An 18,782-nucleotide genomic window follows, 5' to 3' on the forward strand; every position below is an offset into this window, starting at 1 on the left:
GAAAAGAACAATGTAGATATCTCAGTCTAAGTAAATTCATTCTTTTTTAATTGAGAAAAGAAACTTAGGATGTTTGGAAGTACCATAATATCAAGAAGTGACAACGGGCTCTGTGAGAAAGTGTTCTACCAAGATTGTTTTGCAAATTCATATGAAAAACTCTTTCGAGAAATTTAAATACGCTAAAAAAATATTTCGAAAGAATGGAAAATAAAAAATATCAAATTAAAACGAGATCATATTATGAACGCTGAATGATTAAATGGTAAAGTATAAGAAACATTTGGTAACATACGTTGTTTTTAATAAATGTATTGAAATATGATTACCTGAGGAAGGAGAGCATGTGTGAAGTGAGGTTGAGAGCCACTGTAGGGGTGATGCCGCTCCGTACCGACGCCTCAGCCTGACTGGACCCTACTGGCATCCTGGGCTCTGGTGTGGCTGTGTAACCCTGTGTCTTCCCAGTCTTCTCTACACTTCTCCTTCTCTCCCTACATATCACACACACACACACACACACACACACACACACACACACACACACACACACACACACACACACACACACACACACACACACACACACACACACACACACACACACATACACACACACACACACACACACACACACACACACACACACACACACACACACACACACACACACACACACACACACGCACAGGCACACAATGACAGGGTAGATAATGACGGATTATTTAACACGTACCACACACAAGGGGACACAGGTGGAAACTGAGTACCCAAATGAGCCACAGAGACATTATAAAAAAACTTTTTCAGTGTCAGTTGTTAATAAGTGGAATGCATTAGGCAGTGATATGGTGAAGGCTGACTCCATACACAGTTTCAAGTGTAGATATGAAACCCCAATAGGTTCAGGAATCTGTACACCTATAGATTGAAAGTTGAGTGTTTGGACCAAAGAGCCGAAGCTCAACACCCGGAAGCACAACTAGATGAGTACAACTAGGTGAGTATACACTTAAATATTCTCTTAGTACGTGAAGGAATGTTCCTACATTTAATAATTCATCATTCTTTGTTGATGAACAGCAGTCACTGAGAGAAGAAATACTGATGATAAGTTCAATACTCACACCATTCATTATTTTGAGTTTTTTTTTGAGTTTTGAGTGACGAATTTCTGTCATCACCTCTGAGAAACGCTAAAGAAGCAAGCGTCATATGTAATATACATCTTGTGTATTTTTGTAATAATATACATTTTGTGTATATATTGCACACAGTCATATCTAAAGTGGTTAGAGAAAGCTACCCAGTCATACATCTTATGATGAACAAATTTAATACATAGACATCAATGCCAGATATCCAAAGTCTCTAACTCAGGTGAGATGCTGGATTATGTGCATTGTATAGGTCGCAAAACGGCATATCTTCCACTACATTCGTTTAGTTTCACTACAACTTCCTCAAGAGTAATCTAGCGAACATGCGGTGTCACATGAGCCTAACACAAAAACGTTCTTTTTGCTAAAGAGCAACATGGAACCTCCTATCACCCATAATACATAAAATGATCATGAACAAAATTCAAGTAGATTAACACTGTTATAGATTTCTACTGAAAAATAGCAGTTGTTAACATGCTAAATACACATAAAGCAAACACAGTAATAATTCTCAACAATTACAATTTTAGATGAAAAAAAAATATTTGTTTACAATAATGATAATAATTTTATATATACAATAGTAAAAATAATAAGAAGAATAAATATGGTACTAATGTCTATAATAATCAATAAATAGTCATTCTTTGCTGTTTACTTCTATATGGTGTTGTTCCTACAGACACAGCTGAGCCAGCATGAGGGGCGGAGTCTTGTTCATCATGGGAAGGGTAATCTGTAATGTCAAAATTGTGTACTATGAAAGAATTAGGTTTTAGATATATTCCATAGCAAAATACATATCGAATAAATTATTCAGAATATACAGAATGCATTTGAGTAAAAACAGATTTTTTTAATGAAGCAACATGTGTATATAAGCACATATGGAGGCACATATATGTAGATGAGAGAGTATGGTGTTTGTATGATAGAACTCAACTTGAATACCGGAACATCTCAAGCGCAGTGATTTAGGTATGCTTGTATGCAAATACATTCTGTGTAAGTATATATATGCATGTTTGCACGTATATATGTATGAATGTATGTATATTTAGTTCATACATAAAGTATTTACCGGTAACGGGTGCGCCTCGATTCCTCAACTAGAAGTGTGTAGAGCCCGGAGCACCAGACCCACACAGTCTCTCATACACCAACTCGCTCACAAACGACGCCAGCGACACACTCACACCTGCACAGTAACCAAACTTTATCAAACCTGTTAGCAGCTAGGAGACATCATGCTTCTCTCATAAATTTCAGGTGTAAAACATTTTTCCTGGACCCCTCTGAACTCCTTAATATAAAGATATTTCATATATTATATAATTTAAGGCACATTCGGCGACTTCGAATATATATATATATATATATATATATATATATATATATATATATATATATATATATATATATATATATATATATATATATATATATATATAACTTTAGAACACTTTCCCACCAGGAGACTCGAACCCTAGCCAGCACAGAAGCCTTCCAGCAACTGGCATAACAGGTACGCCTTAACCCACTCCACCACCTGCTCAGACCCTTAAAAGAGATGGTAATTTCGGAGTATTTATACACTCCAAAGACCACCATCTCCCAAGAGCACTAGAGCAAGTGAGGGGTCATTTTTACGTTTTTTTCATCAATATATACATATATATATATATATATATATATATATATATATATATATATATATATATATATATATATATATATATATATATATATATATATATATATATATATATATATAAACATAAACAATATGAGTGAAATTTTAATGTACAGACCCAAATACTAAATTTTACTGGATAATTGAGTGAAATCAAATAGTATTAATAAAACTAAATTTTTTTTATCACGTTACGAAGTTACTATTGCCACTGAAGAAAATTCAGATTTTTATATCATTGTTACACCAAAAATATCAACGTTTTATACACCACAATATTGAGAAATATATAAATAATTCTTTTACTAATATATTAAGTGCAGAGATTGATGAAAATCGGTCCTTTAGTTAACACGTGAAAGATGTTGAACGAAAATACTCTTGAAAAAGAGTTACAAGTCTGCAGATGTTTCTCATTTTCTAAATGAAAGTGTACACAAAATTTAACAACTTACAATTTAAATCTGTTATAGAATAATGACTAGTTTGATTCATATCAACTGTCTTTGCTAGTAACTGATTAGAGGAAAGCTAATCAGTTACTAAGCTTGCATCCAACTCACTTCTCTGCAACTAGATTCTTCAACAGATATGATATGTGGCTGATTTTAATGCATTTTACAGCATTTACAATATACCTATATCCGACTTCATTTATTCAGCTCCACCCAAAAAAAAAAAACTTCCACACAAAGTCAGATTCAAACAGAATTACGAAACTAAAAGTCGTGTTTAGAAATACTCCATAAATATATTTCCAATAATCTATGAAAATTAGTTTTCTCATAGGTAGTATTAATTTTGATGACCACTATTAACTTGTTTAAAACATTTAATAATTTAATTAAGATTCAAATTAATTCACGATGTTACTACTACTACTACTCATAATAATAATAATAATAATAATAATAATAATAATAATAATAATAATAATAATAATAATAATAATAATAATAATAATAATAATAATAATAATAATAATAATAATAATAATAATAATAATAATAATAATAATATACTAGTAGGGAACAGCTTACCGAAAGCCAGGACAAGGAAAGGGCCTGAAAAAGCTTGCACACTGAGTGCTGAAAAGGTATCCCTCTTGTCTGAGGTGGGCGGCCGCAGGCACTGGCTGGTGTTGGTGATTTCTGTACCCATCCACCGCTCCAGCAGCCCCGACTCCTTCACCATCATGATACTGGAGGCGAGGGTTGAGAACGAATATAGGTTAAAAATGACATATGGTGTTGGATAAAGAGATCATGTTGGATCAGTATTATATAGACTCGTCAATAGGTTTACACGTTCTTCCCGCAACCCAAAACTTGGCAACTGTTATTCAGTGATCAGTTCAGGTCTACCTTGCATTCTGAGACTTCATGACAAGTGCTTTTTTAACTCGTACATGTTTTCAGTATTATGAAGTTTTTAACTTCATTTATTACTATTGATTCTCCTCATTCATATTTACTACGGAACAGCTGATACTAAATAGGACCCGGCAGGGAGCTTTTTGCCTTGAACCTTTTGTCTCGTAAGTCGTAAATATTCTGTCATCTGCAATGTCGCCATTAACAATAAGTGGAATACAAATTCTAATTTGATATCTTTATAATTCTAATATACAAACATCGATATGTCTTTTGCATGACTAAACTAATTATGGTGTAACAACAATTTGCTAAATATCTAATTAAAGATTAATCCAAAAGTTTGTATGAACAGTTGGGATGTTGTTTTGGAGGACATCTGGTGATATGGTTATGCTTCTCTACCCATAATGGCATACAATGTGGAAGCTGCAGTATGTTTCGCTAAGAGAAGTTCCAGACTAGACCCAACAAGATAACCTTCTATTTACTATTACCCAGCATATATCTCCGGACTGATGCCTCCCCGTTCTGCAGCAGTGATAGTATATGTATGTTTGTTACATACAATGATAGTATATGTATGTTTGTTACATACAATGATAGTATATGTATGTTTGTTACATACAATGATAGTACATGTATGTTTGTTACATACAATGATAGTATATGTATGTTTGTTACATACAATGATAGTATATGTATGTTTGTTACATACAATGATAGTATATGTATGTTTGTTACATACAATGATAGTATATGTATGTTTGTTACATACAATGATAGTATATGTATGTTTGTTACATACAATGATAGTCTTTGTATGTTTGTTACATACAATGATAGTACATGTATGTTTGTTACATACAATGATAGTATATGTATGTTTGTTACATACAATGATAGTATATGTATGTTTGTTAATCCTAGACATGAAAGAAATCATGAAAATACTAATTACATTTCGTCGGCTTTGGAGCGGAAGGTGGAATTGACCTTGAAAGCCACTGCCATCATGGCGTTTGAATACACCTTCTGACGGGCGATGTACAAGTGACACTTCCCAGTTGTGCTGCAGAAGTAAAAAAAAAAGTTGAGTGTTGATATTGGTGATATATGTAAAGCTGTATCAACTTTTATATGAATGTCTCGGTAGTACAACTGAATATCTCGATAGCACATCTGAATGTGTGAAATACATTGATCTTGAATAAAACTTCGAGCAAAATACAGGGCCTTTCATAAATATTCCTGAGTACCTTACCTATAGTCCCAGGACATAGATTTCTTCATGGAGGTTTCGTCACAGACAGCAGCATATTCCCCGTTAGCGACGGCCTGACGAGCTGTCCAGCAGTCCGGAATAAAGCCGGCCATCCTGCTTACAACTTTCTGTCGTACAGGATCTCCAGACTCCTGCAGATCACATCATCAGTGCTTAAGAGTACAATTATTTAGGGCCTGGTATCTAGATCTTATGCCCCATTAGAAGTAAAAGAATAGAGCATGTTGTTAGTAAATATATTAATAAATGGGCGAAAATATATTTGTGTTCTTTGAGATATATTAAAGTTAAAGAAAATTAATTAGTGAGTCTCATGATGTTTCTGAATGTGTATGGCTTTAAGTTGTAGGCACTGGGACGCACTTATCCCAAAATGCTCCAAAACCTGTAGATTACTAACCAGTTATTCCAGAATTTACCCTGATGCTATACTTTTAGCTTGCTTCAGTTGGCCCTCCGCATGAGAAACTGGTAATCGTGATGAATATACTTTTGTGTATTTTATATCCGACACTGAGAAAAAATAGTAAATACTTAAAGTCCAGCTTTCTGTGGACAATGCTTATCCTTTTGTAACATATAATAGAGAGGTAGTTCTTAGAACCCGCCAACTTTATTCTAATAACATCTAAATAGTTCAATCGGACGTGTTAGTTGCTGGTGTCGTGGGTGAGCTGCATTTAATATGAAGTGGTGAGAACATGCACGCTCTCAGGCCAGGTAATGTGAGCACACTCACCAGGGTGTTGCATCTAACACTGCAGAACTAATCACTCGTAATTGCCCACACACACATGAATATTTTATTTAAAAATTCTTTGACAGTCCTGCATGCTGTTTGAGGATGATTTGGACTCTCAAAGAAAGCATAGTTGTTATAATGGTCGGCAAACATGCAGGACTAATCACCATAGTTGGTATTATCACGAAACTCTGCACAAAAACACATTTTCACCTAAGAAAAAATTGAAAAGCTAAAAACTGTCTTAATGATGTTCCACTGGTACCTTTAAACATTATGTTTACCATTAAAAATTTGTTGATGAAGGAGCCGGCCTCCACTCGCCAGGGCAGGTGAGTCTGAGCCACCAGGTCCGCCAGGGAGTCTATGGGGATGGTGACCCGAGGCACCGTCAGCATGGCCGTGAGGATGCCACTGAAGGAGGACATGAACACAAAGGATGATAGTATCCACGTTATCACTACAAAGCGGCCTCCGTCCGCTGTCGGCACCCAATTAGTCCCTGCGGAAGAAATGGTTTAAAAATCCAACTATTTCCTTCGATTTTAAAATTTGCTTATTTGCTTATTTGCTAAAATATAACAATCTTGCCAAAGATTGTTATATTTGCGTATTTATTTCCCTTTTCAAAATCGATCCAAATACGATGGAAATACGCTAAACTTCATCCACCTGAGTAAAAATATTACCAGTCACACTGATATACTTCACTAGCACCTTCAGATCCCAAGACAATATCCACCATGGTTTTTAATGGCAATATTTTTGAATGGCAAGATATAACGCTGTGAGAATCGGAGTACATATATTGCATTTATTGCGGAGTACAATTTATTGCAGAAAGTACTGCGACAAAGAAAATTAAATCAACAATGCGAGATGTTAATCACACGAGGCATACAGACTCTAAAATCTGTGGGCCACGGTTGTAGGTTAGCATATGTTTGGATGCTGTTTCAAGCTATAGACATTTAAATATGTAGATGAAAATGAAAATATTGAAGATTTACAAATAAATAAGGATCTCATCACACCTTTCTAAAGGCTTCATTCACGTACCACGAATACAATTACGAACAGATCCAAAACTCTTAAACTTTACCTATCTTACGCCAAATTATACACAAAATTACATTTTTTTATATTAATTTATAATGGAGCAAACATAATTTTATTTGCACTGTATATTACTTATTTTTTAAATTTGGTCTTTGAAGCCGTCCGCAGTTTAAACGAGCACAGGCTGAGTATGGGTCGTCTTTCGTATATATATAGCATTAGCTAAACTTACACCAATATATTTAAAAAATATATTTGAACACGTTAGCAATATTGTTAACTCAATCTTCACACAATTGCACTCTAGTATGATGTTCCGTGATATTTACCCTGTTGTGTGATAATTTGGATGACGCTGAGAGCCACTTTGTCCAGGAGTTTGTTGATGCATAAGGCAAACACCTTGTCCTCAGCCCACACCACACCAGCCAAGGCCACTATCACGCCTACGAAACTACACAGAATCAGCAGCCATACCTGCAGGCAATCACAAAGTTATATGGCATTTCGAGTCATAGCTTCAAATGTATTCCAGTTGACATATCTCCAAAACAAAACTACTATTCCCAACTAAATAGCCCGATCTCGTAAGCTTCTAAAAAAATGTATTGAAACAGTCACGAAAGCGCTAATTTCATGTATAAAGGCATGAATGTGATGCTAGATAATCTCCAAGACTTTCGTTGGCACCTCTCCTGAGTATGTAATCACTTTGTTAGTACTTCTCAATATTAAATGAAGCAGATACGGAATCACTCAAGTATTTCATGATTAATTTTAATTCTTGGTCATACGCTTTCAAAATATTCATCACGTGTTAAATTATTTGTGAAATTACCACGTGATGAATTAATGTAGTTTAGGTATTTTTATCCATAAAATCGTATTTGCAAATCATATCAAATAACCACTAATTTATTAATAAAGCATGTTATGTTATAAAGATTTGTCTCTGGCCTGACCAAGGGAGTGAAGGTTCGGAGGAAGCTGCTCATGTCATTGGTGAGTCCCGGTCTGATCACCATGATGGCAAAGTCGTCAGTGTGAACCACCGCCGAGAAGTCACACACAGTCTCCCTCTCTGGCGTGATGGTGAACGGACCCACGGCCAGCTCCACCTCCTACTGGTGCACAGAATTAGACCTGCTTACCAGAAAATCATTGAAGCAGGACATGGATTGAAAAAAAACTTGAATAAGAAGACCTACTTAGTCATGATAGTCAGAGGCAACACCAGCCATGAAAACCCATGAGCATGCACCGCTCATTAGCACATTAAGTAAAAGAAGAGATAGGTATATAAACACAATCAAACCTTTTATCATCATAAAACCATTTTTCCGGGACTCACCCTCCTGTCTATCATACCCATCATCCCTGACCAAGATCCGTTAGGCAGCTGGTTTCCCCACAGGCCATCATTAGGTCGGACCACTTCGAAACTGTAAATAATAAATAGAATAACCATATGTATCTCTGGAAGATTAGATAAAGCTCTTAATTAATGTCCCTATTATTATTATTATTATTATTATTATTATTATTATTATTATTATTATTATTATTATTATTATTATTATTATATTATTATTATTACTAATATTTCAATAAGATTATTATTATTATTATTATTATCATCTTATCTTCTGTTATAATTATTTAAGTGTTGCTATAATCAGCATTATGATTATTACATACATGACAATAATTGTTCATAAAGTCTCATTGACAGTAAAAGAAATTCATACTCAAAACCAATAATTTTAGAAATGAGGTGAACCAGGTTGCCTATTGGACCGTCGACTCCAAGGCGACCGTCAGACCTGGTGAAGACCCTAGTGTATGGCACCCACTGTGGAGGAGAGAAAATTAGCAGCAAAATTTAGAGATACAGAGAATTAGATATTTTAAGTTTAAATTTGGAACATCACATTAAATATTTCTATATATATTGTCAATCTTCGCAATCAGCAGTGCTGCTAAACTCCCGTTTTTTCAGAAGACATTTCAGTAGTGTTATCACAAAATAATTCTAGTGAGCTATATTGGGTCTTTTAAAATATGGACATACTTGAAGCAAGAGTTGAAATATCTACTTAAAGTTAGTGGTTTTTTGAGGTGTAGAGATAGTTATAAAGATATTAAGTGAATATGAGGGAGAAAAAGGACACAAATGCAAAAAACATATAAATATATATTTCAAAGTATATGTATGACAAGAAAAATATTGGCCTAGCTGACTGGAGTTTCAAGATACCGGCCCACTTAGAAAATTCATTATGTGTGTATGAAATTCATTATGCAAATTCGAAAAAAATGCGTCTTCTACTCCACTAATCATGGAAGCACAATTCATAAACATGGACACATACTATAAATGTCTAAATAATATTTATACCTGGAAAAATCGTATGACAAAAAAAGATAGCAATAGCCACGTTGCAAATAACAAAGGAATTCAACAGTTCATCACTGAGGGAATGCATTAGAAAACCTGACTAAAACATTTCGTAAGAAAATTATATTTAAGATTTTCAGAACCGCTAATTACCTTCCGCTTTTCTTCATCCCTGCTTACGTGACTTAAAGTAAGAAACTTACTTCTTAACATACTTTTAAGAGTGTTTGCCATTACTTTTACTTTTAAACCAACGTAATTAATTTTTAAACAACGTCAACGTGCTTCCTAAAAAAAAGAAAGAGTTAAAAAGTTCTCCAATATATTAACGGACGTTACCAGGCTATTACTTACAGTCTCGGCAGCAATCCGGAGAAATGGGCGAGGCGCTTTCATGCTTGTAGATGCTTATCTATATTGATTGCTTTAACTTCACCCTAACTCATTCTGTGCTATTTACATTGCATTTTCGTTGTTTTATCTGACCTGATAACTGGAAATGATATTTAGTCTATTCGTTACTTATTTTAGTATGTAGCAAATTGTGTTGCTTTACATTACATACAAATTTAGTACTTATGTCTATCTCTCTTGATTACTTTTCTTTATAACTTGATTACTTTTGTTTATCCTCTTGACCGCCTGAGTATATTTATCTTGCTGTTTTACGATTATCTGTCTTGATTACTAGAGTTTACCTATCAGGGTGCTTTTGTTTGTTTAATGTTTAGTTTCCCTTGCCTATGAACTTTTTTGCATAAAGTCTTCTTTACGTGTCCAAGCGCTTTGTTTGATGTCACCTTTAATTGTTAGTTCATTTACTTGCTGGTTCTATGCTCTTTGCCTTTCTTTGTACTATATTTATCAGTCTTGTTTCTGGGTTGTTCATCAGTCTTGTTTATGCCTGTGGTCCTGGGTTCGATCCCGGGCGCCGGCGAGAATCAATGGGCAGACTTTCTTTCACCCTATGCCCCTGTTACCTAGCAGTAAAATAGGTACCTGGGTGTTAGTCAGCTGTCACGGGCTGCTTCCTGGGGGTGGAGGCCTGGTCGAGGACCGGCCGCGGGGACACTAAAAAGCCCCGAAATCATCTCAAGATAACCTCAAGATCTCAAGATATGCCTCAGTTCTTGACTATAATTAAGTATCTCTCGCGATGCGGTGGTGATGTTCAGAAGTCGAGATAACAACAGGAACCAAAACCACCTGGTTCGAGCACAAATACATCTGTTAGAGGGAGAGATAAAACTTCGTCAAGAACTTCTCTGTAAAGAACATATTATATGAAGGACAGTCCATAAACAATTATGAACAAATCTGTAAAGGACTAATTATGCAGAAAATAATCAGTAAACCAGTAAATTATTCATTTATGATGCTTAACGTACTTAAAGAGTAATAATAACCTATAAAACTCTACATATGTGTTGTACAATCCGTATAGATCATTTCATTGGAACAACAATGAGAAATCGAACAGCCATCAGTATGTGAGCAGAAATCCGTTAATCAATAATTATGTGGAATACAATTTTTAAAGCACTAATCAATAAGGCACTACTTTTATTAACAGGTAATTATTAGAGCATTATTTTAGTAAGATAATTTTTTAATCAACTCTAATTTGTGAATGAATAAATACAAAATACAAATGATGTGAAAAATAGCAAGAAATACTTTTGTTCAATAAACTTAATGAACGTTTGACTTGTAATCAACAAAATGCCTCAGAGAGTCGAATGTATTTCTTTTGTTTCTGCTCCTTTTGTGTTTATGCTGTTGTTTCACAACAAAAGGAAAGCATAAAGTAAACAAAAATGACAGTGATTCATTAGACCTCATTGAGAAAGGATGAATGTTGGACCCATTGTGGTATTAGTGACCGGGGTTGTCATGAATGTTGGACCCATTGTGGTATTAGTGACCGGGGTTGTCATGAATGTTGGACCCATTGTGGTATTAGTGACCGGGGTTGTCATGAATGTTGGACCCATTGTGGTATTAGTGACCAGGGTTGTCATGAATGTTGGACCCATTGTGGCATAAGTGACCAGGGTTGTCATGAATGTTGGACCCATTGTGGTATTAGTGACCAGGGTTGTCATGAATGTTGGACCCATTGTGGTATTAGTGACCAGGGTTGTCATGAATGTTGGACCCATTGTGGTATTAGTGACCAGGGTTGTCATGAATGTTGGACCCATTGTGGTATTAGTGACCAGGGTTGTCATGAATGTTGGACCCATTGTGGTATTAGTGACCAGGGTTGTCATGAATGTTGGACCCATTGTGGTATTAGTGACCAGGGTTGTCATGAATGTTGGACCCATTGTGGTATTAGTGACCAGGGTTGTCATGAATGTTGGACCCATTGTGGTATTAGTGACCAGGGTTGTCATGAATGTTGGACCCATTGTGGTATTAGTGACCAGGGTTGTCATGAATGTTGGACCCATTGTGGTATTAGTGACCAGGGTTGTCATGAATGTTGGACCCATTGTGGTATTAGTGACCAGGGTTGTCATGAATGGCGCTGCACAAAGAATTTTCATGATGTGACTTTTAACAATTATGGAAAATATTTAAGCGAATGTACAACAGATTAAAACCAGGAAAATAAAATAAAATGACACAGCCATAACGAAATACAGAATGATCTACATTATTATTGGTATTATAAATTGTTAATTTAAGGTGAAATATTAGGTAGTTACCTAAGCTAGGACAGGTCCTGATGTCACAGTGGCAGCTACTGTAGACGAGGCCGACCCGTGCAGACGACACACTTTGACTGGACCCACCTGCTGTCCCTGACCATGCTATTGCCTATTGCTTGCATTGCGTGACTGTCAATTTCATTTTGCTAACCCACTTTTTCATTAACTCTCTCCTTCAACTACCTCCCGCCAACTCCACCTCACACACACAAACACACACACACACAAAACACACACATGAACACACTATAATCAGAACACTTCTGACAATTACATATTTTTTGCTTGTAAATATGAGGAGCTTCTCACACACGCTAGGGCCACCACACTGAAGGAACGCTAAAGAAGTTATGAAAATAACTATGTTTACCTCCCCAGTTTACTAGGTAAGCAACATTTTGTAAAATTTTCAGGCAACAATACAATCAAATCAAATAAAATGTTTATTCAGGTAAAAGTACATACATGCAGGATGAGTTATAAACATAATGTTGGAGTTCTTGAAAAGGCCAGTACATACAATGCCTAAAGCCACTAATACGGACAGCGTTTCAGGCAACGATTGATTGTTCCATTTATGTAACTTCTTCAAGAATGAGGTAGAGCAGAAGAGACGCTTCACGAGAGGAGTGGCGGGGTCCTGGACCAGCAGAGGTGAATGAGGTGCTCACCAACAAAGATATGAAGAGCCACTGACAAACCTGATATGGAGAAAAACACTTATTTGGCTATTATTCTTATTATTCTTCTTATTTTTTTTTAATCAATAATAATGATGAATTATTACTATTTATTATTAATCCTTATTGAGGATAATTATGATTAATTATTAATTTTTATAAGACATTGATGATTATTATGATTAATTAGTAATATATATATATTAATTGATGATTATTATGATTAATTAATAATTATTAATTAGCAATCCCAATATTATCATTAATGGTATTATCATTATTGATATTAACGTTAATGATATAACTATTGTTGTCTTTATTATTGTTGCTGATAAAAAGGCTTTTTTATACATATAACTTGTGTTAATTATTTTAGTTGTTGCATGGTTGAACTGCACTTTGTGTGAACAGCTAACTATAGCTGTCTTGGCATACATGAAATTATTTAGCAACTTATGTTGTGTTATTAGCTATTCATTGATTAGATAATTGGGTAAATAATAATTTTGTAAGCAGTTTTACGATGTTGCTTTTTAATAAGGAGTAATATAAACATACTGACACCAACTGAAAGTAAGATCAATAGTTCTATTAACGCTTTACTTCTCTGTTTGTGGAGGCTGGCGTCTCGTATGTGTGACCATGTTCCATAGAACAGGGCAATAAGTGGGCGTAACTCAGTTTTAATGATTCAGAACTTTCTCATTAATAATTTGGACTTTGTTAGCATCTGTGTCGAGTAGAGTTTTTCAATGGTTTTTCAACCGTTTGATTATTAGTATATGCATTTTATTTACTGATTATATTAGTTATAAGTATTAATATTTTGTAGAACCTTAATTTTTACCATTATAATGATCAAATTTATTAACTTTTGTTTTTATTATTAAGGGCTTAAATCACATCACCGTAACCCAGTAGCAGAACCAAATTAACTCAACTCTCCCTTACAAGCCACAACACTTCATCACATTTCTTAAACACTTCACTAAAGGGATAACTTCTCCCACTATCAGTCCAGTATCTCACCTGTGCTTCCGACACTTCGGTAGCACGTGGCGAGATCCTGGCAGTATACCTTCCTTCAGATCCTTCGTAGCCACCTCTAATCACTTCAAAAGCCCACAGAACACCCCAGACAGAGCACCCAATGTAGCACTCCCATCAGAAGCACCTACAGCCTCACCAGTAACGCTTACCACCAAACAGGAGGATCAGGGGCCCGAGGAAGGAGTCGATGCTGAGCGGCTGCATGCTAATTCTGCGGTCAGAGGTCGGGGGTCGGAGACACTGGCTGGTGTTAGTGATCTCATTCCCCAGCCACTTGGCCAGCACTCCTGTGTCTCGCAGCATCTCAATACTAAAAAAATATTATAAATGTAAAAATATTTACAAACATGTTTATTGCAGCTTATTAAAACCACTATGTAGTGTGGACTACGTAAACTTGTAAACTCAGAGAACAGTAACAAAAAATTTCAAGAATTTCTTAAAATTCAGAAGAAAGCTTGATATATCTTATTTTATTGTGAGTTTAAGTACCACTAGTAGTAAACTTTACAGTAAGAGTTATAATGCTATAAATAACGTAAATAATGCAATCTTAATTGATATTACAGTAGTTGCATTCTATAAAAAAATAGAAACAATGCAGTATCTGTAATTTTTGGGGTAAAAACATCATTATTTGTTGCAGTTAAAATGGAGAAACAAGTAATAACAGTTGTATTCACAGTAGAAAAAGTGTCCGTAGTAGGAAACTATAAAAGAAGAAGTTGCAAAAATATGAATGCAAATACATATAACTGAAGGAAAATTATGAAAGAAAAGGAAACCTCAGAGTTCATAACGCACTTGAACGTGAACGAGAGATAAAGAACGATACTAGACGCGGATATTCTCCTCACATTTTGTTTGCCCTCACGAGATAAGAAGAGTTGACCTTGAAGGCTAAACACATCATCAAGTTGGAGTAAACTCTCTCTCGGGCAATGTAAAGGTGACACTGGCCGCTCGTGCTGTCAACAGGTCAAGTGATCATCATGTTAGTTATTCATCTCTGCTCAGCAGGTAAAGTGATCAACACATAAGGGACAGCTACAGTTCATCAATTATGATGTATTAAAACATAAGCTTTAATAGTGTCTTTTGATTATATATTAAAAGCTTTTGTTTAAATTTCACCAATAATGTGTACTTTTAAGCTTTTTTGAGGCTATCTTTGCAGCATCATAATATAATAAGTGTCCAAAATGTACCAGAGTTTGTTACATGCTGGTCACGACTTTATAATGTTTATTAACTATTTATAATGCTTTGCTGATAATCAATCAAGCGTTCATTACAGTTATAACAAAGAATATATTCTTGGTTTACCTGAAATCCCACGATATGGCCTTCTTCATGGAGGTCTCGTCACAGATGGCAGCGAACTTTCCTCTGGCGATTGCCTGTCGCCCAGACCAGCAGTCTGGAATGGTCCCGGACATCCCAATGAAAGCCTTCCGACGCACCTTATCTTCGGACTCCTGCACGTTGAAAGACAACGACAGGAAGGGTGTAACACTCACTTAACTAAATAGCAACACCATATTACACTGTGACTCTACTTAGCTCTTAGTAAATTTATATCGATCAGTAAATTTATATAAATTTATATATTTATTTATAGTATTATTCAGAAGATAACACACACACACACACACACACACACACACACACACACACACACACACACGCACACACACACACACACACACACACACACACACACACACACACACACACACACACACACACACACACACACACACACACACACACACACACACACACACACACACACACACACACACACACACACACACACACACACACACACACACACACACACACACACACACACACACACACACACACACACACACACACACACACACACACACACACACACACACACACACACATACACACACACACACACACACACACACACACACACACACACACACACACACACACACACACACAGAGGCTTCGTTGCCTGGTGGATAGCGCGCAGGAATCGTAATTCTGTGGCGCGGGTTCGATTCCCGCACGAGGCAGAAACAAATGGGCAAAGTTTCTTTCACCCTGAATGCCCCTGTTACCGAGCAGTAAATAGGTACCTGGGAGTTATTAAGCTGTCACAGGGTGCTTCCTGGTGTGTGTGTGTGTGTGTGTGTGTGTGTGTGTGTGTGTGTGTGTGTGTGTGTGTGTGTGTGTGTGTGTGTGTGTGTGTGTGTGTGTGTGTGTGTGTGTGTGTGTGTGTGTGTGGAAAAAAAGTAGTTAGTAAACAGTTGATTGACAGTTGAGAGGCGGGCCGAAAGAGCAAAGCTCAACCCCCGCAAACACAACTAGGTGAACTAGGTGAACACACACACGAAACACTCATCAATGGGGTCCCAGAAACTTCAAACAATTATGTAATATTCGATGCTAAGTCTAGATCAAGTACAGTCAGTGTGTTCCATATTCGTTCTACCTGAAGATACGTAAGCATCATAGCACCCGATTCCAGCCTCCAGGGCAGGTGAGTCTGGGTCACCAGGTCTTCAAGGGAGTCTACGGGGATGGTGACCCGAGGCACCGTCAGCATGGCCGTGAGGATGGCGCTGTAGCAGGATATGAAGACTATAGAAGCCAGAACCCACGTGGTCACTATGAGACGGGCGCCATCTTGTTTTGGTGTCCACCTCGGATCTATTAGAGAGACGAACAAACGTCAGCCTGGTCGCACTGATTACATGAACTAAGCAGAGTAGTTGGAATGAGAAATGAAAAAAAATATCTAAAAGGAAGCTGAACAGCATCAACTGTCATACAAAATCTCTAATAATAGGGAGAAAAGAACCAATTAACTTGTAGATAAATGAGATCAATATCAGCAAGGCAGAGAGTATGGATCCTGGTATTAAAGGACGCCACAGAACACACTGGACTCACTCTGCTGGAGCAGAGTCTGCAGCATCCACATGAAGACCTTGGAGACTACCCTCCAGGTGCTGAAGCCCAAGATTCGTCCCTCAACCACCACCACAAACACCAGAGTCATGACGATGCTCAACACACTTAAAATGATCAACAACCACACCTGAAAGCAAAATTAATAGAAAGTATTTCTTACTGTAATTGATCTTGTTTGATTTTTCCATCCATATAGTGATAATGAATGCTTTTACATAATTGAACTCTCTCTCTCCCTCTCCCTCTCTCCCTCTCTCTCTCTCTCTCTCTCTCTCTCTCTCTCTCTCTCTCTCTCTCTCTCTCTCTCTCTCTCTCTCTCTCTCTCTCTCTCTCTCTCTCTCTCTCTCTCTCTCTCTCTCTCTCTCTCTCTCTCTCTCTCTCTCTCTCTCTCTCTCTTTCTCTATACCTCACCTCCAAAGCGAAAGGCTTGAGGAAGCCCGAGATATCGTTCTGGAGACCGGGCCTGATCATAATAATCGCCTGGTTGTCAGTGTGAACAGCCAAAGAGAAGTCAATCGCTTCTTCCCTCTGAGGAGTTACAGCGAAGGGTCCAAGAGCGAACTCCACCTCCTGCAGAGGTTATTCTTCATTACTGGACACCGTGGTAAGGCTTGTGGGTTATGCAGTATGGTAAAATATAATTATATCTTTGTTATTATTAACATTTATACAGCTAAGGGATTCACATAAAATATAATACTAATGACAGTAATACCATTATTAATTTAAATAATAATAATCATATTTATCATACTAATAATTGTAATAATAATTTTATAATTGTTCAAACAATATTACAAAATTTAATTTAATTTAATGAAATATTTAATCCAATTCATAGTTTACATCTTATGTTATTATTAGCATCTGTTTTACCTACGAGAGAGAGGGGCCGAGTGCAGGTACTCACGTTCCTGTACACTTGACCCATCATACCGTTCCAGGACCCGTCGGCCAGTCTGATGCCCCACAGAGAGTCTGGCGGACGAACCAACTCGTATCTGCGAATTGGTTCGCAGATACTGTGATGATTGTTGATAAATTTGTATGTCTCTTTCTGTCTGTCTTTTACAATTTCTCTGTCTGTCTGTGTGTGTCTGTCTGTCTGTCTGTCTGTCTGTCTGTCTGTCTGTCTGTCTGTCTGTCTGTCTGTCTGTCTGTCTGTCTCTCTCTCTCTCTCTCTCTCTCTCTCTCTCTCTCTCTCTCTCTCTCTCTCTCTCTCTCTCTCTCTCTCTCTCTCTCTCTCTCTCTCTCTCTCTCTCTCTCACACTTAAACTCAATCAAGTACATTAGTATTTCCTCCCTTTAGAGTTTTATGGTTCATTAAAATATATAGTATTTGTGTATATATATTTTCTTTACCTCTCCCACTATATGTTCGAATGTAAACCTAACTCTGAACGTTTATTCTACCGACACAAAAATATTATAAACTTACTCAAAGTTCATTTTCTCAGCAAAAATGTCCAGTAGGTTGCCCATGGGTCCAGTGATCTTAATGACTCCATTCTCTCCGAGTGTAAATTTGGTCCAGGGGATCCACTGGTAAAGTCATGAGGGATAATTACGTTTATTACTAAAACAAATTAATAACTGTAAGCTATAAGAATTAGACATTTAAACTATTTAACGAGTTTTTTAAACTCTAGTGAGGAATTATTTCCTCT

The 18,782-nt window shown here is 36.5% G+C and overlaps 3 protein-coding genes across 3 annotated transcripts; all 3 read right to left on the reverse strand.

Annotated features, from left to right (window-relative positions):
• Positions 1-1,792: 1,792 nt before the first annotated feature.
• Positions 1,793-10,109, reverse strand: LOC123751603 (glutamate receptor ionotropic, kainate 2-like). Its single transcript, XM_069316229.1, has 8 exons — positions 10,068-10,109; positions 8,278-8,436; positions 7,645-7,792; positions 6,541-6,758; positions 5,494-5,645; positions 5,191-5,301; positions 3,897-4,057; positions 1,793-1,899 (listed from the first exon to the last, which is right to left on the reverse strand). The coding sequence occupies exons 1-8, from the start codon at positions 10,107-10,109 to the stop codon at positions 1,793-1,795; spliced, it is 1,098 nt and encodes a 365-aa protein (XP_069172330.1).
• Positions 10,110-11,551: 1,442 nt separating this feature from the next.
• Positions 11,552-12,211, reverse strand: LOC138358390 (hepatitis A virus cellular receptor 1-like). The gene has a single exon (XM_069316230.1). The coding sequence runs from the start codon at positions 12,209-12,211 to the stop codon at positions 11,552-11,554; it is 660 nt and encodes a 219-aa protein (XP_069172331.1).
• A 649-nt stretch (positions 12,212-12,860) lies between these two features.
• LOC123751608 (glutamate receptor-like) lies at positions 12,861-18,049 on the reverse strand. Its single transcript, XM_045733702.2, has 8 exons — positions 18,026-18,049; positions 17,527-17,685; positions 17,095-17,242; positions 16,634-16,851; positions 15,487-15,638; positions 15,018-15,128; positions 14,310-14,470; positions 12,861-13,131 (listed from the first exon to the last, which is right to left on the reverse strand). The coding sequence occupies exons 1-8, from the start codon at positions 18,047-18,049 to the stop codon at positions 13,049-13,051; spliced, it is 1,056 nt and encodes a 351-aa protein (XP_045589658.2). The 3' UTR covers positions 12,861-13,048.
• Between the last annotated feature and the right edge of the window lie 733 nt (positions 18,050-18,782).

Source organism: Procambarus clarkii, chromosome 83, assembly GCF_040958095.1.
Source record: "Procambarus clarkii isolate CNS0578487 chromosome 83, FALCON_Pclarkii_2.0, whole genome shotgun sequence".
Lineage (NCBI taxonomy): Eukaryota > Metazoa > Arthropoda > Malacostraca > Decapoda > Cambaridae > Procambarus > Procambarus clarkii.